We start from the raw sequence: 26,837 nt of genomic DNA, 5'->3' as shown, positions 1-26,837 counted from the left end.
TAAAATGAGTATAATTGATTTCAGTATACCTCTTTTCAGTATAGGTGAAATCAGTAACTCTGAAGTTAATATTTTGAAAATTCAGCAACAAGTCTGAATCCAAAAGCATTAAAAAAATTCAATAGACAAAAACAAGTAAACCAAATAACAGTAGCATTAGAACCAGTAGTTTGAAACCAGAACCAGTAGGTCTGAATGCAGCAGACTGGTCATTAGACCCGAAATGCAGCAGACTGGTTCTAACAGCGCTGGAAAGCAGCAGACTTGATTGCAGTAGAATCAGAATTGCAATAGAAGGTGAATTCCAGCAAGCGCATGCAGTAGACCTTGCAAATTGTATGAAAGTTGATGTGTTTTTCGCACAAACTTCAAACGGTCATAACTTTTGATCCAGGAAGAATTTTTACTATTAAAAGATACCGTTGGATTATCTGCAGTGAGGTATTTTTCGCACAAACTTCAAGCGTGACAATATTAATATATAAGGCTTATTTGCATTCAGATCTTCATATTTCATGCATTTGATATTTACATCTCTTATTAAGTGTATAAATTATAACATATCAAGATAGCAAGTACCAAATACATAAAGTGTAGGGAAGATAAATACAAATTACTCAAAATTCACGACGGTCTAACAAGTCACTTTTTTTTTTTATAAATATGGACTGAGTCAATCCATTTCATAGATATAAATTCGTGAAATCGTCTCATGTACACCATGAATATTTTAATTCGTTTTGTATAACAAAAATACATGCACACGTACGTACATTCTCCTCACGTGTCTTGAGTAGGAAAAAAAAAAGAAGAAGAGCATAGGGGTAGGGGAAGAAGTTAGGAGGAAGAAGACTAAATCTTTGATTAAATTAGTAAAAATATGAATCGGAGCAGCAAATAAAACCACCAAACGTTGATACTACCAATATTATTTACTCATACATAGATCGCATCATTTAACTCTTTCTAGCTAATTAAGCACTGCCAAAACCTGAGAATTTACAAGACTTTATTAATTTTGTCATACTTCTCTCTGACAAAGTGTTGCATTTAAATGCAAATACTTGAATTGCATCAAGGGATTTGAATTTTAATATAATATGAAGTGTTATAATTAGTATTTGAAATTACAATTAAAATTTATAATTGAATTTATTTTGCAATTAGAAATTCTTTGCATGTTCTTGAAAAAGTTGTGCATGCATGCAAGCTTCATTAATTATGAAATTTAATAAATTTAATTTAATTTCCACTATTTCTTGAGATCAGCCATTCATTCGCTTTTACAGAAGTCGTCGTGCAAATATTCTGTAGAATTTGGTTTTTTTTGTGGTTTTTTTAATGCGTGAATTTTATAATGATGACAGTGACACAAAATTACAAAGTTTTTGTATTCATTAATAGACAACACACAATCTTGAACCGAATATAAAAAAATTATTTCGGACATACGTAAGTTAGCGACTGGCTCATGTGAGATTGATAATTTTTTTACAATTTTTTATGTAGTAAATCATTTACGGAACATATAATATCTGAAAAATGAGAAATAAAACTCCTGAAAACATATAATTTAATCATTTCATATAGTTTTCTTAGGTCTGTTTTAGTGTGAAAGATAATATTTTAAGGCTATGTTTGGTAATCATGATAAGGAAATGATTATTAAATAATCATCACTTATCTCATGTTTGGTTCATTTTTAATTTAACATGGAGGCCCTTGATTATGATTGAAAGCCCTCACTAATTATGTTATTTGTGTGATTAAATATCCTTCCTCAAAGGTGTGATAATGTATAATTTTTGAATAGTGATAATGATAAGATTGTATATTAACCATAATACCCTTGAATTGTTTTCTTCAATATAATATGAAAATTAAAATTAGTGAAAAATTAATAATTAATATAATATTTAAATCTTTATTATTTTTTTTTACAAATTAATTTCATATATTTTTATTATTTTTAATCATTTTAAAGAAAATAAATTGTAATGCAATCTATCTTAAATTAAATTTTTATAAATTTCTAATTTTGTTAATTAATTTTTTTATGAAAATAAATATTTATTAAATTCTAATTTATTTTATTTAATGATTACCGTAATATTTTCAAATATATTTCTGATAAATATATTTAAATTAATTTTAATAAATATAAATTATAATTATAAATATTTAATTATCTATCCAATTATTTTAAGAATATATATTTAACTAACACTTGGGGCATTTTGGTCATTGCAATAAAATTTACAAAATTAATCAATCATTTTAAAATCATACCAAACATCATGTTATTTATCCCACCATACTATTAATTCATATCTCTAATGTTTTAATCACTCTAATTACTAATCATTTACTTATCTCATCACACGTACCAAACGGAGCCTAATTGTTCACATTCTTATATATTTATACAGCATTTCACTACAGTTGAAATTATACGTATTATTTCATATATATTTTAAATACTTACGTTATCTTGCATCAAAATTAAAGGTTGTCATGTAATAAAAAATGCACCACCAACTAATTATCACTTTGTCCCATAATCTCCGAATAAAAGTGCATGTGTGAGGATGCGCCCCTTAGGCATAATATCGAAGAATTGTAGGGTCGTTAGTTAGTTCGACTGTAAAAGTCCGATACTACAGTTGGTATTTTAACCAAAGATATGTTTTATTTCNGCCGGTTAAGACGGCCAAATCATTCACGCCGGCAGTCATTTTCCTGCCATTTGACAGCCCACATTCTTTCACCTCATTTTTTTCTCTTTAAAAACCCTAACATTCGAAGACCTAGTCATATTAATCCTTCAACTAATCCTCTCCTAACTTAACCATTAATTACATACATAAAATCCTATGGGAAAGCTATCGCAGAAGAACATTCTTGACAACCCTTCAAAGAACACTAATGCTAACCACGCAACGAATCCCGGGATGAAGGCTAAACGTACTCGGAAGACGATCCCTAGAGACTCCCCTCCTCAACGGAGCTCCATCTATCGCGGGGTGACAAGGTTTTAGGATTTGATCGATTGTTTTTATTCGGAAATCGATCTTTCGATGACCAATACATTAATGTGACGGATATCTAACTTAGTCTTGAAAATTTGAAATATATGGACTACTACAATTTTCGGTTTACGCAATATATTAGATCATCGATTAACTTGATAATATGTTTTGGTTGGACGCTATAGGCACCGATGGACGGGGAGATACGAAGCACATTTGTGGGATAAGAATTGCTGGAACGAGGCACAAAACAAGAAAGGCAGACAAGGTTTGTTTTCAAATTTTTTTTCTTGAAAAACACATTGAAATTAAATGCAAGTATGCAACTTTGTATAGTTTTTAGGTTCTTTTATTTAAATTTATTGGTACTGATAATGTCTTCTTGTTCTCTATATATGCATGGCTTGGTACTAATTTGGTGGCGATTTGATCGAAAATGCAGTCTATCTTGGTGAGTCTCGATCACACTTACATGTTATTTAAAAAATAAAATGTTTTCAACGAATTATAGTTTACCGTCATAGAATCACATAATTTACATAGATCAAATGTATCTTGTAAAATTCAAAATGATAATTAAAATTTTGCATTGCGTTAAAGACAATAATCGATACGTTGTTTCGCAATTTACGACATCGGTGAATGATTTGGTTGTATCTTTTAATGTGTGAAGGTGCCTATGATGATGAAGACGCAGCTGCACATGCGTATGACTTGGCTGCACTCAAATATTGGGGTCAAGACACTATTCTCAATTTTCCGGTAATTTAATTATTACATAATAATTATAAATAAAATTATAATTTATGGTGAGATTTTTAAGAATTGTAATCATATATACATATATATAATGGGATGATTTTGAATTACAGTTGATCACATATGAGAAAGAGCTAATAGAGATGGATGGACAGTCTAGGGAAGAATATATTGGATCGTTAAGGAGGTAAGAGTTTAATTTAATGAACAATAATTCAAGCTTTTAATATTTATATCAAATTTACATTTGAAATATTAATTCTTTTATTATTATTGAAAAATTACAGGAAAAGCAGTGGTTTCTCTAGGGGAGTATCCAAGTATAGAGGAGTTGCAAGGTAAAAAAACTATACTATAATGTTTCATTATCTACTATTAAGGGTAGTTTGATCTTGGGTAAAATCCATTAATTATGCCAAGATATGAGACAATATTAGAGGTTAAATTAAAATATGAGTTAAATTCTTAATTATATGTGTTGAATATAATTACATGTTAATTTTCCTCAGTATTTTAATATAAATTTGTTGCATATTAATATTCTTGCAGACATCATCACAATGGAAGATGGGAAGCCAGAATTGGAAGAGTTTTTGGCAATAAATATCTTTATCTCGGAACTTATGGTAAATTTTTATGCTATGTTTTATTTTTCAATTCTCCATATTCTCGAACCTCGTCTCAATTTTCGTTTTTTTGACTTCTGCTAAACTATATATGAACATAATATGGTGCAGCTACACAAGAAGAAGCTGCAGTTGCATATGACATGGCAGCTATCGAATATCGTGGACGTTACGCGGTCACAAATTTCGATCTAAGTCGTTACATCAAATGGTTAAGACCCAACAATAACAACAACATCGTAAACAAGCTCGACGATAATATCGAACCAAACATGGTTCCATGCACCAACCACGACCTAGACATGGTAGCCACCAGTACCCTTCCACCCCTACAACAACCCTCCGATGCTTTCAATGCCGCCACATCTCAGCTTCGACCCTCCAACACCACATCAGCGTTAGGCCTTTTGCTACAATCTTCCAAGTTCAAGGAAATGATGGAAATGACCTTGGCTGCTGAGTATCCTTCCACACCACAGGATCAGTTTGAGTATCTACCACAAAGCAGCATTCCAGATGACATAAAAACGTGCTTCGAATCCAACGATTTCTGTTCTTATGAAGGAGACGACATCTTTGAGGATCTCAACTCTTTCATGCAGCCTATGGTTCAGTTTGACTCGATGCTCAATGGTGAAGATATGATCGATCTTTAATTGATTTCATTGCTTTCTTTTCATTTGTTGACATGGAAAAAGTTCATTTCTATACTTTTTCTCTTCATTAATTGTTTGTAGATACAAGTTGAATAAAAAGATGAATGTTTGATTGTAAACGAACATTTGTTATTCGTTTCCAAATGTCCCATCAACGACAAATTAAGGAATAATCTCTTTAGTTTTATGATATCATGATTTGTGTCCTTCGATTGTTTTTCACCTGTCGCTTTCGAAAGCTGAATTTTTTATATAGGTCGGATTTTTCACAACATTTCCTGTACATTTAATGTTAGCTACGTACTCATATCTATAAATTTAATCATATTAAGTTTAAATCATACACTAAATTGACAACCTAGCCAAAGAAAATTATCATACTAATAAGGTAACAGACAAAAAATAATAATTTATTCGAAAAAGTGATAAATCAAGCAAAAATATCATATAATTGTGTTTTTTTGAAATGAGAGTAAATTTAGTTATTCAAATTCCTCGATTCAAAACACAACATGAAGTTTCACTTTCTGTTTTCGTAAAGCAAATTATAAGATTTGAAAAAATTTAAAAAGGAGAATTAGTGTGCATGGGAAACTGGAAATCGAAATATTTTTTGGGGTGCGGTTTATTCTTCTATTCCATGCCTGGATATTGCAAGTGCCCATCATTAGCGTTCCCAGCCAAGCAAAAACATTTAACAAATATTTTTTTAAATAATTCTTTGGATAAATTTTTTAGTATAATGTTAAAATTATACACTTATTCAAAAAAAAAGTTTAGAAAATTCACGAGCGATTAATCGTGAAATAGCATCTTGCTAGTCAATTAATATATGTTTTTAGAATAGAAATAGAAATTAATTTAGAGGAGAAGTAAAAATAGAGGAGTACTGGCGTAGTGTAGTCTAATCTTTTGACAGAAGACCAAGAGGAACAAAAAGAAAAGAGACTGATGACTAAGGAACACAGTCTGGTTTCTCACATCAAATCCCAAAGCCCCAAATGCGTCTGTTTTCTTTTCTTGTAATGTCCTATTATTCTCTGATGTTTTGGCTACAGCAAGCAATGAATTATTTAGTATTTTCCCTCCTTTTTCAACTTATATTTTGTTATATTATTCTTTGAAATGATTGGTTTATATGTATACATAGGAGACGGTTTCGCATATACTTTTTTATATATATAAAAATAATATATTCGTTAAAATAATATATCCATCATATTGTTTATTTCATATATATAAGATATTATTGACTAAAAAATCTTTTTATTCTTTTATTATGGTTTTTTTTTCAAAATTTTAAAAATATCCCACATATCTTTAATAAAATATTTTTATATTCAATATGGCAAATATATAAAAAAAAAATTTAAAAATTAAATTTTAAAATAAATGTGATTTTGTCAAGGGAGGGAGAGGGGAGATAATTAGCCATGCAGATTAATTTTAGGGTGAATTGGAGAAAAATATATATGTCTATGATTTATTTAAGATTCAGTACCCATCGGTTTTTTTTTATTTTAATACATGACAAAAAACCAACTTAGTTTTTACTACATGTTTCATGTATTTTTTTACGTTTTTACCCTTTTAATTAATAAAAAATTATATAAATATCAATTTTTGTTGGTCATCTTCTCTTTCCACTCATCATTCCCGATGCATTTGGATGACATGTAAAATGAATTTTAATATTTTTTATTTAAAAAAAACGAATTCGTAACTAATTTAACTTTTTGAAATACTTACTTTTACTTGCGAAATACTTACTTTTACTTGCGAAATACTTAATTTCAATTTTAAAATACTTGATTTAGTAAATGAAATACTCAGAATGTGCATTAAAATACTGAATATTCGAATATGCAACGCAAGTTCACCAAATGCTCGCATTTCTATCAAGATCCATTTGGATGACTTGTTCATTTCATTTATTTATTTTTTTATTGTTAAAAAAACAAATCCGCAACTAAGCATTGAACTTTTTCAAATACTTAGTTTTACTTGCGAAATACCTAATTTCAATTTTAAAATATTTGATTTGGTAAATGAGATACTCATAATGGGTATTAAAATACTGGATATTCGAATATGCAACGTAAGTTTACCAAATGCTCGCATTCCATCCAAGATGCATTTGGATTACATGTTCATTTCATGTAATTATTTTTTTTATTTTAAAAAAAAAATTTGCAACTAAGCATTGAACATTTTGAAGTACTTATTTTTATTTGCGAAATAACTCATTTCAATTTTAAATACTTGATTTGGTAATTGAGATATTCATAAAAGTTAATAAAATACTGGATATTCTAATAGACAATGTAATTCCATCAAGTGCTCGCATTTCTATCCAACATGCATTTAGATGACATGTACATTTCATTAAAATATTTTTTAGATTTTTAAAAGAAAAACAAATTCGAAACTAAACATTGAACTTTTTGAAGTACTTAATTTTACTTGCGAAATACTTAATTTCAATTTTAAAATACTTGATTTGGTAAATGAGATATCAGAATTAGTATAAAAATACTGGATATTCGAATATGCAACGTAAGTTCACCAAGTGCTCGCATTTCCATCTAAGATGCATTTGGATGATATGTTCATTTCATTTAAATATTTTTTTATTGTTAAAAAAACAAATTCGTAACTAAGCATTGAACTTTTTCAAATACTTAGTTTTACTTGCGAAATACCTAATTTCAATTTTAAAATACTTGATTTGGTAAATGAGATACTCAGAATGGGTATTAAAATGCTGGATATTCGAATATGCAACGTAAGTTCACCAAGTGCTCGCATTTCCATCCAAGATGCATTTGGATGACATGTTCATTTCATTAAATTAATTTTTTTATTGTTAAAAAAAACAAATTCGTAACTAATCATTGAACTTTTTCAAATACTTATTTTTACTTGCGAAATGCCTAATTTCAATTTTAAAATATAATTGATTTAGTAAATGAGATACTCAGAATGGGTATTAAAATACTTGATATTCAAATATGCAATGTAAGTTCACCAAATGCTCGCATTTCCATCTAAGATGCATTTGGATGACATGTTTATTTCATTTAATTATTTTTTTATTTTTAAAAAAAAAAACAAATTCGTAACTAAGCATTGAACTTTTTCAAATACTTAGTTTTATTTGCGAAATATCTAATTTCAATTTTTAAAATACTTGATTTGGTAAATGAGATACTCAGAATGGGTATTAAAATACTGGATATTCGAATATGTAACGTAAGTTCACCAAGTACTCGCATTTCCATCCAAGATGCATTTGGATTACATGTTCATTTCATTTAATTATTTTTTTATTTTTTTTAAAAAAAATTCGCAACTAAGCATTGAACATTTTGAAGTACTTACTTTTATTTGCGAAATACCTAATTTCAATTTTAAATACTTGATTTGGTAATGAAATACTCATAAAAATTAATAAAATACTGGATATTCTAGTAGGTAATGTAAGTTCACTAAGTGCTCGCATTTCTATCCAACATGCATTTAGATGACATGTACATTTCATTTAAATATATTTTTTAATTTTTAAAAGAAAAACAAATTCGCAACTAAGCATTGAACTTTTTGAAGTACTTAGTTTTATTTGCGAAATACCTAATTTCAATTTTAAAATACTTGATTTGTTAAATTAAGTACTCTGAATGAGTATTAAAATACTGGATATTAGCATGTGTAACGTAAGTTCACCATATGCTCGTATTTCCATCCAAGATGCATTTGGATGACATGTTCATTTCATTTAATTATTTTTTATTGTTAAAAAAATAAATTCGCAACTAAGTATTGAACTTTTTCAAGTACTTAGTTTTACTTGTGAAATACCTAATTTTAGTTTTAAAATACTTGATTTAGTAAATTAGATACTCATAATAAGTATTAAAATACTGGATATTTGAATATGTAACGTAAGTTCACCAAGTACTCGTGTTTCCATCCATGATGCATTTGGATGACATGTTCAAGGACTTTTTAGCAGCCACAAAGCTTTGAAAGAGAAAAAAAGCTTAGAGCGAGGATTTAAAGATTTCCGGACGATGTTCTTCGAGAGAATAGCCCGTGATAGGAACGAGTAGCATAATCCGTGGATTTACAGTTTACAGATAAATATGATGTCAGATACACGTCGATAGTCATAGTCCAATAGGTCGAAAGCTATGAGATTTAATAAAACGACATGCAATTCACAATTGATAAATAATTAAAGAGATTTAATTACTTCACTAAGTTGAATTAGTTTGGCATAGCTTGAGAGGGCGTGTTCAATTGGATATGAAATCTCGTCGAAAGCATAGATAATTGTCGAATGAATTAAGTAGATTAGCGAGGGGTAGGTGAACCGAGATTCACAACAAATTCATTTCTCATTGAACTTTAATAAATCATTCTAGCTTATTCATTTCATCATTTAATCATTGAACCATTTCATTGAGTTTTTAGTTAATAATCGTAGTAGTAAACAATCATCTGAAGTATCGCTGCTAAAAATTGAATAACTGATAATAATAATTGAGAAATATAATCCTTAGACAATGAAAGTTTTGCTCAATCACTAAGCATGGAACATTTTGATATCGTGCACTTGCGATTATTGAAAGTCCATGACTATATTATTACTTGACATTGTGCACTTGCGATTATTTCGAGATTGAATATTATTAATTTTTACTAAGAATTTTACAATGAAAGTTTTGCTCGATCACTAAGCATGGATTACATATTCATCTTATTTAATATTTTTTTGGTAAAAAAAATTCTCAAATAAGTATGAAATTTTTAAAGTACTTAGTTTTACTTGAGAAGTACCTAATTTGAGTTTGCAAATACTTGATTTCGTAAATGAGATACTCACAATATGCATTAAAATACTGGATATTCGAATATGCAATCTTTCCATGGAAAATTCATTAGGATACTTATTCATATCATTTAAATAAATAAACATAGTTCATTATTCATCATGGTAATCATTCATTATATGCATTAATATTCTTTCATTATACTTATTATCAAATTTGAGTTTTCAAAGGGTAAAATCAATTATCAGTGGAATCTAATTATATAATACTTGTAACAATTTAAATATCACATTTTTATTTCACGGATCTCATCATCAAAGGCAACTCAATATTCACTTCAAATTATATATTTTGACACCATCAAATAATCGAATTTGAGTATTTAAATGGTAAAATCAAGTATTTGTGGACTCATATTAGGCATTATTTGTATTAATTTAGGTATCACATTAGATACTTCTCACGTAAAAATAATTATTTTAAAATTTCAATACTTAGTTGATAATTTGTTTTTTTTTTTTACAAAAAAAATATTAAATAAAATGAATATGTCATCCAAATGCTTATTCCATGGAAATATAATTACTTGGTGAACTTACGTTGACTATTCGAATATCTAGTATTTTAATACATATTGTAAGTATCTCATTTACAAAATCAAGTATTTGCGAACTCAAATTAAAAATACTTGTCATTTAGGGAGTAAAATAAAGTATTGATATATTCAAATTAGATATTTTTTGTACTAATTTAGTTATCACATTTTAACTTCACAAATGACACATAAAAAGTCACTCAATATTACTTGAAACTATATTTTTTATATCCCAAAATAATCAAAATCGAGTCTTAAAAGGGTAAAATCAAGTATATGTGAAATCAAATTAGGTACTATTTGTACCAATTTAGGTAGCACGTTTTTTATTCACAAATCTCATCATCAAAAAATATTCAATGTTATCTTCAAATTATATATTTTGACATACTCAATCGAATTTGAGTATTTAAAAGGTAAAATCAAGTGTTTGTGAACTCGAATTATGTATTATTTGTATTAATTTAAGTATCACATTTTTGCTTCACGAATATCATCATCGGTGTCACTTAATATTAACTTCAAATTATATTTTGGCATCCTCAAATAATTGGATATGAGTATTTACGGGGTAAAATCATGTATTTATATATTCTAATTAGATACTCTGTGTACCAATTTAAGTATCACATTTTAACTTCACAAATGACACAATCAAAAGTCACTTAATATTACTTGAAACTTAAGTATTTTCTTACACATTTGAAATATTCAAATAGCCAAATCAAATATTTGGATCCTGAAAATAGGTATTTTATCGATCAAAATAAGTAATTTTTCTAATTCAACAATGAGTGAGAAACTGTGTTTTTTCAAAAATTAGATGACATGAATAAGATCTTAATGCATTTTCAATGAAAATACCAACAATTATTGAATTTATTGTGATAGCTCGAAGATCCAGTATTTTCTTACACATTTGTAGTATTCAAATAGTAAAATCAAGCATTTAGAACTCCAAAATAGGTATTTTTTTGGTCAAAATAAATACTTAATCTTATTTCATGTTGAGTAATGACCTACGTTTTTTTAAAAAAATAAAATGACATGAATAAGTCATCCTAATGCATTTTTCATGAAAGGACCAACAATGACTGAATTTATGGTGAATGCTCGAAAATATAATATTTTCTTATATATTTGAAATATTCAAAGAGCGAAATCAAGTATCTGAAACCCCATAATATGTACTTTGTATGTCAAAATAAGTATTTACTTTTATTCAATGATAATTGAGAAACAATATTTTGTTAAAATTATATTTTAAACGGAGAAAAATGATATAATTTTTGTGGATAAAATAATATATTTATTTAAATAATAAAGGGTAAAAATGTAAAGTTTGCTTTATGGGTAGTTAAAACTAAATGTATAGATTTGTCAGGTACTGATTTCTAAAAAATAATTGCTAGATACTGAATTTTAATTGAAACATTGGCAGAGGTATTTTGAAATTTACCTTTAATTTTATGTCACTCTCAAATTCTGAGCTTCTACACTCTCATTATCGTTACTTTAACTTGTTCTACTGTCTTTGGTTCGATCTCTTTCGCATCGCAGGGAGATGCGTTTAGGTACGAAGATTTATCAATATTAAGTATGGACTTCATTGATTATAAGATTGGGACTTGAACCTAACTCAATCCCAAAAGCTAGCTCAAGAGGGGATGAGTAATATTGTCCAAGCCCATATATACAACTCTCATGTATTTTATCCGACCGATGTGAGACAACTAACAATTGAAAAATTAGTAGAACTCGTATATATTGATAAATCGTCACCATTAAATATATCTTGTGATAATACACGTATAGGTAGCATCTAACTTCAACATACACACAAATATTTGTTCATCTAAAGTATATCCTTGTTTAAAATTTCGAAGCACGCTGATTCATTGGATGGGTTGGTTGGAGAAATGAAAAAAGTTACATAGAATATATGCATTCAGAATTCAGATTCTAAATATCTGATCATCCTTTTTTTTTAAAAAAAAAAAAAAAGGGACAAATGTAGTTACTTTATTTTTTTGTACGGGAATTCATTAGCTTTTTTTAAAAGCCACGCATTTCACAAAAAACAAAGTTTGGGGGGAAAAAAGAGTGAGAAGTTTAATTTAGGAACATATTAAAAGTTAAGTTCGTTAAAATATAATGTCTCGATATTCTTATATATTTCCACAAACTTTCTCCAACTTCCTTTAATTTCCCACATTCAATTCTCAATTAATCGTTTAAATATAAAATAAATTAGTTTATAAATGGATTATACGATATTCATAACTAAATGTAAGCAAAACTCTAATCAAGGAAAAGAAGGGAACCCACGAATTTTTGAAGTAAACATTAATGAAATAAGCATAGCAAATCGAAGGAAAAACAAAGCACCTGCAGCTGCACCGCACCCCTCCCCTGCAGGGACCCTTTGCAGTACAGAATCACAACACAAAGCATCAACACACACAGTGTGTGGGAGAATAAACTTTTTCCCTCGACGCCCAACCCCCCTCGTTCAAAAGATGAAAAAGAGGGTCTAAAGACTAAAAATACTCAAAAAAGAGGGCAGTTCAATAGAGTAAAAGATTGTTGCTTTGAATAAAGTTATATGGGTGACAGTGAGAGAGAAAAAGGAAGGAAACAAAGAAAAACAAGTAATTAGTAGTGTTCTAACATACTAAATACATGGTCTTTCTTTAGTCAAGTTACAAATTTTCTCAGCTCTCTGTGCTGTTTCTTGCTTCATGGTTTCTTGAAATCATGCCTCGTATTCCCAGAAAATGTCTCGTTTTTCTCTGTCTTCTCGCGTGTTTCTTCTTTACAGCACTTTCATTTCAAGCTCGCAATCCTGAAGGTATGTACGTAGACTCCAATGCTGCAATGATATTAAGGGAATCTTGAAATGTAAAAATAAATAAATAAAAATTATTTTTAGCTTACTGAAACTGATTCTTTGGGATGCTTTCTGGGTTTCAGTGGAAGCTTTGATTGGTATAAAGGAAAGTTTGGATGATCCTCGCGGAGTTCTGAGCAACTGGGATGAGGATTCTGTTGACCCTTGTAGCTGGTCTATGATCACTTGTAATTCTGATAATCTTGTCACTGCTTTGTGAGTATTCTTGTTTTTTGCTTTTTAGATACTTTTGAATTTTGATTAATAAGTGGTATATATATATATGTGTGTGTGTGTGTGTGTGTGTATTTATGTGTGTTTATATGTTTTGAATTCACTGCCGTGTAAAGAAAAAAGAAACATTTGCCTGCAACTGTCTTCTTGTTTAGAATTGTGAATGAATTTTGTGCAGGGGAGCTCCTAGCCAAGGTTTATCAGGTTCTTTGTCAGGGAAGATAGCAAACCTCACAAACCTCAAACAAGTGTAAGCAAATTGTTGAAACTTTTCACACGTGGTAATTCTTAATCGTGAATAAGCCTTTTAGTGTGGCTTGGTTCTGAAATTTTCACGTTTCTATCTGCAGACTCTTGCAAAATAATAATATTTCTGGGCATATTCCAGAAGAATTAGGCCATCTTTCCAGTCTTCAAACATTGGATCTCTCTAGTAACAAGTTTTCTGGTCATATTCCTAAGTCATTGGGTTCCTTGAATCATCTCCAGTATCTGTGAGTGTAATTCTTCCCCAGTATTCTTGCTAGAATTTTCTATTTAGAATTATATGGTAAACACTTTTTAGATAGATTTGATTGGGAGAATGGTGATATTTTGAGTTGAAGGCCATTCGCTGTGCCCCCCCTGCTTTTATACTTACCCGGGTTCTTTTTGTGAGGAAGAAGAATCGAAAATTTAAAAGAAAATTAATAAAAATATCTCACACAAATTTACGTGAAAACTCTTCCACGTATGTTTGAACAGATAGTTGATTATCTCTAATCACCCTGGGTAGTTCACCCTTGACTTACATCCCTTTCTATAACCCTATTTGGTCTGCCTTATGGTCGTAATTTGTCTTGTAATGTATAGGAGGTTCAATAACAATTGCTTGAGTGGGGATCTTCCTCTGGTTTTAGCCAGTCTACCCCAACTTACTTTCTTGTGAGTATGAGCACTCTATCTTATTTAAATTCCACATTTTGTTTTTGTTGTTTATCATGNTTCCTAAAACTGCATTTCAGACTATATATAATCATTCTTAATGCATGAAAAATAATTGTTTATGTTTTGTCATTTTTTTGTTGTAATGATTTATGTTGCAGCATATTGGGTAACCCTTTAATTTGTGGGAGTCACTCCAGTGAAAAATGTTCTGGATCAATCTTGGCTAGCTCTCTTTCGTTTACCATGGATCCATCATCTGGTAAATTATTAATTCTATATGCATTCATGTTTTTATCCAAGAATATTTTGTTTCTTTTTACAACTGTAAATCTTTCCATTTTCCAAGTCGATACGACTTCTTCTCTTCAGCGCGGGGTAGAGCAGTGGATAAAAATATTTTGTTTTCTTTTTACAACTGTAATTTATTTTCCTTGCATAAATCCAGGCCGGCCGAGTTCCATGAAACTATTAATTGCACTTGGACTGAGCCTCAGCTTTGTATTAATCTTAGTCGTTGCGCTAGGATTTCTCGTTTGGAAAAGAAACGCGAAGAGAACGCAATCCATTTTAAACTCTACAGGTAGTTGATTTCACCCAAGTATAGTAATATATTGTCTTCACTCATGTTTCTAATATCTAATCGATAATATATTCTATCATTAGACGTTCAAGAAGAGGATCTTACAAGTCTTGGAAATCTTAGATGCTTCACATTTAAGGAACTCCAGCACGCTACAGACAATTACAGTTCGAAGAACATTCTTGGCACAGGAGGATTTGGCAACGTTTACAGGGGAAAGTTGGCAGATGGGACGCTGGTGGCGGTGAAGCGACTGAAAGATCTGACAGGAACCACCGGAGAATCACAGTTTAGGACTGAATTAGAGATGATCAGCCTAGCTGTTCACCGGAATTTGCTTCGCATTATTGGATACTGTGCCACACCTAATGAAAGGCTTCTTGTGTATCCTTACATGTCTAATGGCAGTGTGGCGGCAAGGCTTAGAGGTGGTAACCTTTCCTTTTGATTTTTCGAATTATATTTTAGTCTTTTGCTGTTGACTCTTCCAGTGATTTATATTAATAATTATTGAGAAGTTGCTAGGGAGCCAACTGTGCATATTACATGTAATTTAAAAGACATCACAGCTTTTGTCAGTTATAGACTGTGTCACTACCACTTGACCAAATCGTTATTAGGTAGAAAGCAATGCATAAATCATGTCACCAATGAACTTGTGGTGGACCTCAGTATCAGTTGGGATTGAAGTCACTTCCAACTTTAGCCCATGTGAGTTAGGAACAGGGCCCATTTCAACTGCATTTGATATGCTTCAAGATAACAAAGAATCTTTCTGGTTCTTTTTGTGCTTTGTTATGCAATTGTAATGTCAGCACTTGAGTATTTCCTATGAGAGTTACCCAAAAATCAATATAATTCATCTGATAATTTTCTTGATGCCACACAATTTTGGTAATATCGCACAATTATGACATGATATGCCTAAATCTACACGGCGGATTGACTGAAATTTGAGGATAGCAAATCCTGGAATTTCTTATGATCGGAATATACTTCTCAATCTATTCAAAACGTTCTGTATGATATCAAACCTAATATTAGAAAGTTTTGGGTAACTAGCATGAATAAAATGGATACATTTTGATGATCTTTTTTTTTAAGTGCTTATTGCCCTTAAACTTATAAAAACTGTGAAATGAACGACCGAGTTATCAAGCTATGGCCCTAGAAAGGCTTGTGTTTATTTTACTTTGACTGTGAAAATGTGGCTCCATAGTTCTACGAAATTCATTCATATTTGTAATCAAGAGCTTTTATATGATAACTGCAGGGAAGCCGGCTCTAGATTGGAACACCAGAAAGTGCATTGCGATTGGTGCTGCAAGGGGCCTTCTATATCTGCATGAGCAATGTGATCCAAAGATAATCCATAGGGACGTTAAGGCTGCCAATGTGCTGTTAGACGACTTCTTTGAGGCTGTTGTTGGTGACTTTGGCCTTGCTAAACTACTTGATCATGCTGAATCTCATGTAACCACCGCTGTTCGTGGTACAGTCGGTCATATTGCACCGGAATACCTCTCAACTGGTCAGTCGTCCGAGAAAACTGATGTCTTTGGATTTGGAATTCTCCTGTTAGAACTAATTACTGGAATGAGAGCACTTGAGTTTGGAAAATCGGCGAACCAGAAAGGAGCTGTGCTCGAATGGGTGTGTGTATCCTTAGCATTACATTTGCCGGTTCTTACATTGCACAAATATGATAGGTTGGACGAGGTTAAAGAAAACATAATGAAATATATGTGCTTCATTTGCTGTGATGGCATTAATAAATACCTATTTGCTTGTTCACTAATCGTCTTCAACTCATCGTTTGAATGCAGGTTAAGCAGATACAACAAGAAAAGAAAGTGGAGTTATTGGTGGACCGAGAATTGGGAATTAACTTTGACAGGATTGAGGTAGGGGAGATGTTACAAGTGGCTCTACTCTGTACTCAAAACCTGCCTGCCCATCGTCCCAAAATGTCTGATGTTGTCCGAATGCTGGAAGGTGATGGCCTCGCCGAAAAGTGGGCAGCCGTGCATAATTACGTCAATACTGCTACAAATTTTTCACGCGAGAACAGGAAGTCACGATCAATGTCTTCCCCTGGAAAAGAGGACGTTGATCACAATCAGTCGAGCGTGTTTGGTACGACACTGACCATGGATAATGACTATGATGCTCATTGCATGGAGCTTTCAGGTCCAAGGTGACTGAGGAATGGGAAAGTTGAAAGAATAAAATCAAAATAAATAAGTAAATTCTCGTTTCATTCATTTCCAGGAGAGAAAATTAGTGTTCAGTAAATCTTTTTTTCTTGTTTACAAGCAAATTGATGGGGGTGTTGCATGGATTTGTTACTGACTTTACCGAAAACAATTTTCTAAATCAAACGATTGTTGGTTAACTAAAACTTAACAATGGTACTACTAAACTTTTTGAAGATAATTCAGATGACATTTCTTATTATAGAAATTGCTTTCCAACTATCACTAGTATGATCATTGTTGTAACTCATGGAAACGTTTTCATTTTAATTTTCCAATTCTACAAGTTTAAAATAGTTTATAAACTATATTAAACATTTTCCTAGATCGAAAATAGATAGAAAGTTTCACTAATAGGAAGATAGAAAGTAGAAGTATTTAATTCACTGCCAAAGGTAACCGCAGAGACTCTATGAAGCTTCATTCAAGGATAAAAGGTCACAAATATTCACCATTGGCCAGGTTTCTAGCTTCATCTGTAAATGTACCAGAGTGAGACATTTTAGTTGTATTTACATCCAATATTACCTCAAGAAATTTTGTAAAAGCAAAGTTACATTAGGAGAATTTACTGTTCTTTACTCATTCTGCTAATTTAAAGTCTGTCATGCAAATGCATAAACAACTTGTGGCCAACTGAACAGTTTATTGATAGAGTACAGTGTATCGATTTCACAAAACATTGATCACAGATTTATATCAATGTGCTTTAGAGTCCCTCCCCCAGTGGCATCCGATTTGTTGCTGCAGCCGAACGCCATCCGCAATCTCGTCGATTTTCTAAACGTTGCCCAACACTTTCCATCATGTGTTGATAGGTTCTACACACTGTTTCCACGTTGTCCCATATGTGGTGGTACTATATGTGTTTTTTAGGCAAATAAGGAAGTCATCAAACAAATTTCAGGTTAAAAAAAGTCGTTGACCAAGGTTATATTTAAAAAAAAAAATTTAGAAATTGTTTTTTTATTTTGCATTTGTGTTAATAATTTTAAAAATAATTTAAAATTTATTATTTTACTTATTTAATCAATAGTTAATATAATTTAAATAAATTATTAACGTGTGATATCCTATTCTTGGATATGCTTCCCTATTCTTGGATATGCTTCCGCGATAGCAGCAGTGGACGAAGCAGAAGCTCTGATTTCTTTTGATACTTTTCTTTTGGTCCGACACGAAGGTATGTTGGATTGAGCTTGCTTCCTCCCCCGTGAGAAGTGAGAACCTCTGGATTTCTCCTTCCATCTTGCACCAGGCAACTTTATAGCTAGAGATGGTTGCTCGCTAAAAATAGATATTTGATGCAACTTAATAATTACTGTAAATAATATGGTAAGAAGATTGTAAATATATTAATGCTTAAAGTTCGAAATACAGATTAAACAAGAGTTTTATGTTTGATGCAGAAAATGAGAAAATAACTTTATTTCGGTACAAAACTTGAGCCAAAATAGAATTAGTAGCTCTAGGCGGTCCCAGTAATATGGGTGCAATAACAGAACCTCACGCAACTCACATCCCACACGAAACAAGTTTCTTCAAGCATTTTCCAGCAGCACTAAAAAAGTATCAATTGCTTAAAATTCTTCCACATAAAAAAGGCTCTATCTTTTGTTTTATCTCTCTTTCTTTTTTACCTCAACTTTCATTTACATTTGAGGAGCGAAAAACATTCAACTTATTAAGCGGGGGTGTCTACGTTCCTCTTCTTTCTTGACTTTGCGCGAAGCAGGGCTCTTTCCGGGAGTTTGGATTGGATGGATGTTGGGATCGTATATCTGGGAAGCAAGGTAGTTCAATGCTATAACAATATCAGCTATGAGAGGACGCATGTTAGGCTGTTCTTGGACGCACATCGCAGCGATTGCAAGAGCCTGGTATAAGCCTCTAACGGGATATTGACCTTCGAGTGCTGGATCAGCCATTTGATGGAATTTTTTGCGGTCCTTGAATAATGGTTTGGCCTGCAGAGAAACAAGAATGTACCCATAAAAAGATATTTTCATTCCTACAGGAAGTATTCCTTCACATACTACTATGGGATTAAACAATTTAGTCATCACATGACATAAAATGATTTCTAATTGAAGAAAATGTTGCGCCTATGATAAAACTTCTCCTAGGATTTCTGATATCAACAAATCAACTCCTTGTTCTCAGAAAGCTTATTGATCTTTTGACTTCACCATAAATGTTAGAATAAGATTAAAATAAGCTACTTCAGATTGAAAGAATCAGTGGTGGAGCTTTGGATACCTAACAGATTGGTCTTGTACTCTTCTTTTTGGATCCATATAGGCTGGCATGAACTCGAAAAGGGGCAAATCAGGAGTCATGAAACCATCTGATCTAAGGCAAAGGAAAAATTCATTCTAAAAGAGAAATAACACTACATCTGCTATGCTGATCAATGACGATGTGTGTGGTATAGTTATTAATCGTTTGAAAGAAGATTACTACAGAGAAATCAACAAATGTTCTCCCTATACCGTCAGAAGAACAAGAATTTGAGTATGTAGAAGTAGAAATCAAAGGTACCCACCCATGAGACCAGATTTTGCTCTGAAGCACATCTTCTGTTGTCAATGGCCCTTCTGCCCGTAATGATCTCTAGAAGACAAACACCAAAACTATAAATATCGGACTTGAATGTCAGTTGGCCAGTCATTGCATAATCAGGTGCACAGTATCCATATGTGCCCATCACTCTGGTCGAAACATGCGTCTGATCTCCAGAAGGGCCGACTTTTGCCAATCCAAAATCCGATAGTTTGGGATGATATCCATCCCCGAGCAAAATGTTGGAACACTTCAAATCACGATATATGATGGGCGGTTTCATCTTGTCGTGCAAATACTCTAAGCCTTTTGCCGCACCAGCTGCTATCTTCATTCTAGTGTTCCAATCTAGCTGTTTTACATTAGGGCGAAGGTCTGTGAAAGTAACTGTCATAAGTGAAATACTAGCCACAAACTATATATGAAATTGACACATGGCACTTGGCTGAGACATACCATGTAGATGGTCCTCCAAGGAACCATGCGACATGTACTCGTACACCAATAGCCTCTGATCTCCTTCAGCACAGTATCCAACTAACTTGACGAGATTCGGGTGGTCAGCTGTACCTAATGTTAGAACTTCTACCACAAATTCCCGAATCCCTTGGCATCCGTTTCGATCAAGTTGTTTGATCGCCACAATCTGCATGATACCACCAAATTATTCAGCTCCACAATCTAAACTTGTACTAAAATCTTCAAACAAAAAAGAAGTCAATAACAAACATATCGACTATGTCATAAGAAAGCTCGATAAACGCATCAACACCACAACTGACCTCATCAGTGTCCTGCAAATGACCTTTATAAACTTTTCCGAATCCCCCCTCACCAAGGAAATATTCATCTTTGAAATTCTGCGTAGCGGCTACAAGATCAGAAAATGTAAATTTCCTTGCTTTGACGTCTTTCGTCTCTCCATCGCAAGAACTATTACTGGCATCAGACACCTCCACCGTGTGTTCTATGTCAGAATGATTTACAACCTTTGAATCCTCTTTCACAATTTTATCACGTGGACTAGTTTTGCGCGTATCTAAAGAACATAAACCAAAAGGAAAAAGAACAGTATTACGAGAATGACGTCCAATTATAAACTACAAAAAGAAAAGATACATAAAGAAAAGAAGAAATAAAGATAATTAGCTACAGAATTAATTCCAACATGAAGGAGTAGTGGATAAACACAACCACTATGCTATTATATTATTATAAAATATAAATAATAAAGGACAAAATTGTGGAAACAAACGAGAACAAATATGAAATCGAACTTTCCCAAAGTATGCCTTGGAATACGTCAAAAGCATCACTATTTGCTCTGTTCCAACACACAGTCACACAACAAACAAGATGATTCATGCCATTGATGATGCAATAAACACAAACTCTCCAAAAGAATTATATATCTTAAATTATATATATGAATCTAAACACATAGAGGAGGCTGCATTACTCGATCGCCCCTCAACCCGAAAATATATTTTTTTAGTTTTTAATAAGATAAGATAATTTTCACCCTCCTCCCAACAAAAGATTCAATTTTTACTTTTTTTTCCCTGAGATTGGGTAGTGCATATGGTTTAATAGCATAGATTGCGTATCTCGTCAGCAATATTTCTGGTTTGGCCCAAAAATGCAACGAAATTCAACCTTTTCTAAAACCCTTCAACGATCAATCAACAAAAATTCATAACATTAAACTAAAGAAACAAGGAAATATAGAAGCCACACCCACCAGCCACAAAACTTAAATATGAATTCATAAAAACCATTAAAAAGACCTTTTTTTCACACGCGTAAATTCATAAATTCATTCCAAAGACAGATGAGGAACACGCGCATGCAATTCAATAGCATTGAATGGCTGCCATAGAATGACACAGGTAGACATGCAAATCAAGAAAAAGTAAATTGCACTGCTCACAAATAACAATGGAACAAAGAAAACCAAACCCTTCACCGATCCATAACCCAAAAGGGAATGAAACAAATATTTCTCCGAAAACCCACGTAGAAAACCCCAGAAGTTCTCGAAGAGAAGTTAAAAAAGAAACTTTATCGAAATCCCACGATTAAAATATAATATATGATGCAGAAATCTAGATTTTATTTCATATATTTATTTGATCACGTGTACCTTGCGGCTGCTGCGAATGATCAGTCTTTCGACACCGATCATCGTTAATGTTATTCTTGTTCTTTCTCTCCATTTTCCGGTCCATCGATGATTCTCCGGAGCAAAGGAAACACCCCATGTCTTCCCCACCTTTCACCCACAAATATAAATCAATAAAAATTATATATGTATGTATATGTTGTGTGTATATTTCTTGCTCTCAGAGCTGTAGATGAAACAGAAGAGATTACAGAGAATGGGAAGAGAGAATTTGAAAAGGCAACAGGTTTAAGGTAGAGAAACAAAGACAGATGTGATGGTAAATACAGCAATCAATATAAATATATATATATAATAATAATAATAACAACAACAAATAAATAAGCAACTCTTTTTCTTTCAACTTTCGGTACTTTTTCTGATGCATCTGGAGTAGGGTGTCTTTGAGTACACCATCCACTCCTCGAATATTTTATTTTTAAATTTATGACGTTTTGTTATAAATTTTGGATATTTTATAATAAAGATAATGTAATAATTTTGTGAACACACCATAATAATAATAATAATAATAATAATAAATTAATAAATAAATAAATAATACATTTATAAATAAATAAATAATCTTGTACACATGCTGTGTATATAATATTTATTTATTAAGTACTTTGTGTCTAAAAATTTCATAAATAAATTGATGAAATCTCGTAATTAATTATAATAATAATTTATATAGGATAATTTTTTATTTTTAAATTTTATTATGTGTTTATGATATTTTCTAGATCAGAGATCCGATATTTTTGTGATTATACTATAATATGCACCAAGGTGGTTGCTCTACACCCTTTCTTGTCCATCATTATGTAGAATAATTTACATTTTAATGGGATCAAGTTAATTCACATGTATATCAAACATTTACTAAGATACTAGCTACTATGCACACATGGTGTGCATGGTACGTGTGTGTATAGTTTTTTTTTATTATCGATGGACTAACGTGAAATTTGACAAATTGTCGAGTGACTAAAATGTTATTTGAATTGTTGTAATTAAAAGTAAATAAAAAAATATTTGTTGAAATTAAAAAAAATAAAAATAAAAGTTTAATATTGGTATCACATAAGAGATAAATTGGAAGAGTCAAAAACAGACCAAGACACCATTTTTGTCTCTATCATAGAGATTCTTAATAACATTAATAAATATATATATATATATATAGAGGATCTATAACAAATGAGTAATCTCTTATGAGATGAGTTGACTTGATTCGTATTTACAATAAAAAATAATTATTTTTATATAAAAAAAATAATATTTTAATATTTTTCATAGATTAAGTCGAGTTAAAAATATTTCACATGAAATCAATTCATGAATCAGTTTCATTTTGTGATAGATTCCATATGTTAAGGATAATATTAATTTTTTTTTTTTACTGAGAACAAAATCCCTCCCCCGATTGTAATTATGAAGAAAAAAATATTTTTAAAATTTTTATTTTTGGGAAAGGCGAGCGCCGATGGAGAGTAAATTCTGATTAATTCGGTGAGGCCCACATAGCTTAGCCTACGTATATTTACGTTGACTTTCGAATTTGGCTAATTAAATCGTTACACGTGTCATAATCACGTGAGTTGGGTAATAACTTCGCAGTTAATTTTTGACCTAACATCGTTCCTTTGCTTTGGACAAAAAAAATTATAGAATAGTCTGTAGTCTGGAAATCCATTGCCTATGTTCAGAATATGTTTTAATTTTAATTTTATTTATGATAAATATTTATATATTTAACTCCGATTTTTATTTTCTGAAATTTAGAGATCTCATGTATTTATATTTGTAAAACAAATCGATATGATTCATACGTGCATTAAAAAATAATATTCTTGGAGATATGTCTCACAAAATTGTCTCGTGAGACTGCATCAAACTCTAATAGAGTTTGTGTGAATATTATTAGTAATTGCTATAAATTTCAACACAAGTTTTACTCGTATACATTTGACTATATTTTTAGATTCTTCCAATTCAGTAATCAGTTATTTTTTTAATATTTTACTAAACTTGGAAATTAGTTCTATTCGGTTAAACAAATATTAATATTGATTAATTTCACAAATAAATATTTTTTTGTGTTTCGACATATAGTAATTTTATTTACAAAACAGAAACATTCATATTTATTTATTGAAAGCGGGAAAAACAATAACATGTGTTGTTTTTTTATTTAAAAAATTCATATATTATATTAATTAATTATTTATTTATAATCTTACATAAATAAACATCCCATCATTTTCAATACATTGGTTTGACTTACAACTTCCTTCGATTGCTAATGCGCCACCACTCATACGAAGTCTCTTTAATTCAAAATTTTAAGAAAATAGTTTTGTCCATAGTTTTTTTTTAAAAAAATGATCAGTGTATGCTTTAATTTTAATTAACAAAATCATATGGTTTTAAATTGTTTTAGAAAAATGTAATCCATAATTTAAAACGATGAAATTGTGACGATTGGATCTAGTAGATAGATTCATTACCGAATCGACCAAACCAAAATTATTAATCTACTCGAATTATAATTTTAAAACTTTAAAATCTTTTAATTTTTTTAATTGAGTTACTCGAAAAAAAAGATCGACCCGAACGAGCCATATATGTGGCTCCGCAACTACCACAAACTACACATTTCTTCTTGATAATAGTGTAAAAAAAGTGTATCCAAAGTAAATGTATTGAACGCGTGTGATTAGATCAATAATGTGTATCATACATTACTATATATATTAAAGTAGAATAACTAAATATATTATATAATAATTAGTCAAACAACTTTTTAAAATATCATATAATTATCATAAAATCTCAGAAGAAAAAGAAAAGATGATTGCGAACTCAAATATAAATATATTAAACTTTGGTTTTAATTAGTATAATTATGGATTAATCATCACCTAATTAGTTACAAATTTGTGGACACGTGTACAGGTGTCCGATTATCCCAAATCATAATCAAGTTTACTCGTGGAGAATAAGTTTTAATGAAAAGGACTGATTTGGATTTTGCATTTAAAAAAAAATATTTGTGTATGATTTCAAGAAAGTATGCAACGCAAATATAATGTGAGAAAGTCTTTCCTATGGTGAATTTAAATCGTACCCATCTCCTAAAAATGGGAACCAAAACGATATATATTTGATTTTCACTTTTGAATCTAGACCAGGACGGTCTCTTTTATTTATAACGGGTTGATTCGATCTATAATTAGTATGAAAAATATCACTTTTGACATAAAAAGTGATATTTTTTTAGGAGTTGGGTCATATCGAATATTCGTATCTCAAAATTGATACGTGAGATAGTCAAACAAGAATTTTTGTATGATAAATAAATTTAAAATTGGATCTATTTCCTTATGGTTTTGAAATTGGAGTCGGAATCAAGAGCGGAGCCGTATTTGAAAATGTAAATCAATCCTAATTTAGGAAGTTATATTTATAGATGATTTGAGTTATAGAAATTAAATATAATCTCTACGTTTATTTTATATATATATAAAATAATAGTTTGACCAACAGTTGTATAATTTTCTTTTCCATTGGAATAAATACGAATAAATTTTAATTCAAATCGGTTGATATGTAACAAACTGAAATCGACTCTTTCAAAATCAATACATTAAACTGAAATCACATGAATGAATCAGATATCTGAAAATCAGGTCAAAATAGCTCGATGTATAACTCATTTAGACTTTTTGTTAGCAGACAATAACTATATGTATCAATCGAAATGTGAAATTGATCGATCCAGTCATTACATGCATCAAAAAGTAAAATTTTAGACATAAAAAACAATATTTTCACTTGTAAGAGCGAATATCCCTTAGATAGGAAATTATAATGATATAATAATTAGTCAAATCTTATTAAATCTGTTTAATAAGTAAGTAAACACAAATTCAAAAACTTAATAATGAATTGGAAACACGCAATTTTCAATTGAATAATAATAATAATTTTGAAATAATTATAACTATTATCATTATAATTTTAAAAATTAATCGAGTCAAATAGTTTGTTGAACTTTTGAAGAATTATACTCTGCGTTTATGTTATATGTATATATATTTGCGGTGCGTGGATAAGCTTAAATAATGGATTTTTTTTTTTAAAAAAAATTTCTCTTTAAACATTAGATGAGAATATAAAACCGCTTGCTCCTGATTTTAGTAAAAAGAAAACATTATAAAAATATTTAGTTTAAGAAACATAATTCGAAGAAAATTACTTTTGTGTCAAAATTCACCAAATATAATGAAATGGTCCAACCGCTGATAGCCATGACCCAAGAAGGAAAAATCACAGTGATTCACCTTATATATATCATTTTGAAATCCAACTGATAAAGTTATACTTTGTTTTTAAATTTTTTTTATTAAGTACATATATTTTTATTTATTTTAAAAAAGAAAAAAACAATTTTATATTCGAACATGGTATGGAAACTAAGCCTTTTTATTTTATGAAACCGCAGCAAAAGAGACATTTTTTTATACCGAATTTTTTTTTAGTTACAACTTCAAACTAATCAAACATCAGTTTCTTCTTGAAAAAACTCATCAGTTACGACCTATGCCGACCCTGAGTGATTGTGGCTCTCCTGCTACTCAGATAGGTTTTAGCCGAGTCTTGGAATCAAACTAGGTTAGATCCATAGGTTAGGCTTATTCTTCAGTTATGTGGTTAACATTACTC

The 26,837-nt window shown here is 30.7% G+C and overlaps 2 protein-coding genes, 1 long non-coding RNA gene and 1 pseudogene across 5 annotated transcripts; 2 read left to right on the top strand and 2 right to left on the bottom strand.

The window, feature by feature from the left end:
* The first annotated feature begins 2,873 nt into the window (after positions 1-2,873).
* On the top strand, positions 2,874-5,123 carry LOC140965507 (AP2-like ethylene-responsive transcription factor At1g16060). Its single transcript, XM_073425562.1, has 8 exons — positions 2,874-3,031; positions 3,215-3,297; positions 3,472-3,480; positions 3,703-3,791; positions 3,902-3,975; positions 4,076-4,126; positions 4,338-4,414; positions 4,526-5,123. The coding sequence occupies exons 1-8, from the start codon at positions 2,874-2,876 to the stop codon at positions 5,068-5,070; spliced, it is 1,086 nt and encodes a 361-aa protein (XP_073281663.1). The 3' UTR covers positions 5,071-5,123.
* Positions 4,042-4,417, bottom strand: LOC140965508 (uncharacterized). Its single transcript, XR_012173104.1, has 2 exons — positions 4,348-4,417; positions 4,042-4,135 (listed from the first exon to the last, which is right to left on the bottom strand). It is a non-coding gene; the product is annotated as an uncharacterized lncRNA (long non-coding RNA).
* A 7,882-nt stretch (positions 5,124-13,005) lies between the features above and the next one.
* Positions 13,006-17,480, top strand: LOC140965560 (probable LRR receptor-like serine/threonine-protein kinase At2g23950; annotated as a pseudogene).
* Positions 17,481-19,009: 1,529 nt separating this feature from the next.
* On the bottom strand, positions 19,010-22,373 carry LOC140965559 (probable serine/threonine-protein kinase PBL7). Of its 3 annotated transcripts, XR_012173107.1 has the most exons (6): positions 22,089-22,373; positions 20,728-20,984; positions 20,402-20,591; positions 19,929-20,320; positions 19,643-19,730; positions 19,107-19,350 (listed from the first exon to the last, which is right to left on the bottom strand). XR_012173107.1 is itself a non-coding variant. In XM_073425652.1 (5 exons), exons 1-5 carry the CDS (start codon positions 22,204-22,206, stop codon positions 19,060-19,062), a joined length of 1,248 nt encoding a protein of 415 aa, XP_073281753.1. In that variant the 5' UTR covers positions 22,207-22,373; the 3' UTR covers positions 19,010-19,059. The 3 variants fall into 3 exon arrangements, 2 of the variants coding, with proteins under 2 accessions (XP_073281753.1, XP_073281754.1); XM_073425652.1 differs by lacking the exon at positions 19,643-19,730 and having other exon boundaries at positions 19,010-19,350; XM_073425653.1 differs by lacking the exons at positions 19,643-19,730; positions 22,089-22,373 and adding an exon at positions 21,201-22,051 and having other exon boundaries at positions 19,010-19,350.
* Between the last annotated feature and the right edge of the window lie 4,464 nt (positions 22,374-26,837).

Source organism: Primulina huaijiensis, unplaced genomic scaffold (assembly GCF_012295235.1).
Source record: "Primulina huaijiensis isolate GDHJ02 unplaced genomic scaffold, ASM1229523v2 scaffold10763, whole genome shotgun sequence".
NCBI lineage: Eukaryota > Viridiplantae > Streptophyta > Magnoliopsida > Lamiales > Gesneriaceae > Primulina > Primulina huaijiensis.
The sequence above is the reverse complement of the archived record's forward strand: the minus strand, read 5'-3'. Positions and strand labels throughout refer to the sequence as shown.

What these genes read in the sequence shown, in the direction of transcription:
- LOC140965507 (XM_073425562.1), top strand. Translation starts at nt 2,874, where the DNA reads ATGGGAAAGCTATCGCAGAAGAACATTCTTGACAACCCTTCAAAGAAC. An exon ending in TATATTGGATCGTTAAGGAG is followed by an intron (nt 3,976 to 4,075) that starts GTAAGAGTTTAA and finishes GAAAAATTACAG; the next exon opens with GAAAAGCAGTGGTTTCTCTA. An exon ending in AAGTATAGAGGAGTTGCAAG is followed by an intron (nt 4,127 to 4,337) that starts GTAAAAAAACTA and finishes ATATTCTTGCAG; the next exon opens with ACATCATCACAATGGAAGAT.
- LOC140965559 (XM_073425652.1), bottom strand. Translation starts at nt 22,206, where the DNA reads ATGGGGTGTTTCCTTTGCTCCGGAGAATCATCGATGGACCGGAAAATG. An exon ending in TCATTCGCAGCAGCCGCAAG is followed by an intron (nt 20,985 to 22,088) that starts GTACACGTGATC and finishes TATGTTCTTTAG; the next exon opens with ATACGCGCAAAACTAGTCCA. An exon ending in ATTTGCAGGACACTGATGAG is followed by an intron (nt 20,592 to 20,727) that starts GTCAGTTGTGGT and finishes GGTATCATGCAG; the next exon opens with ATTGTGGCGATCAAACAACT.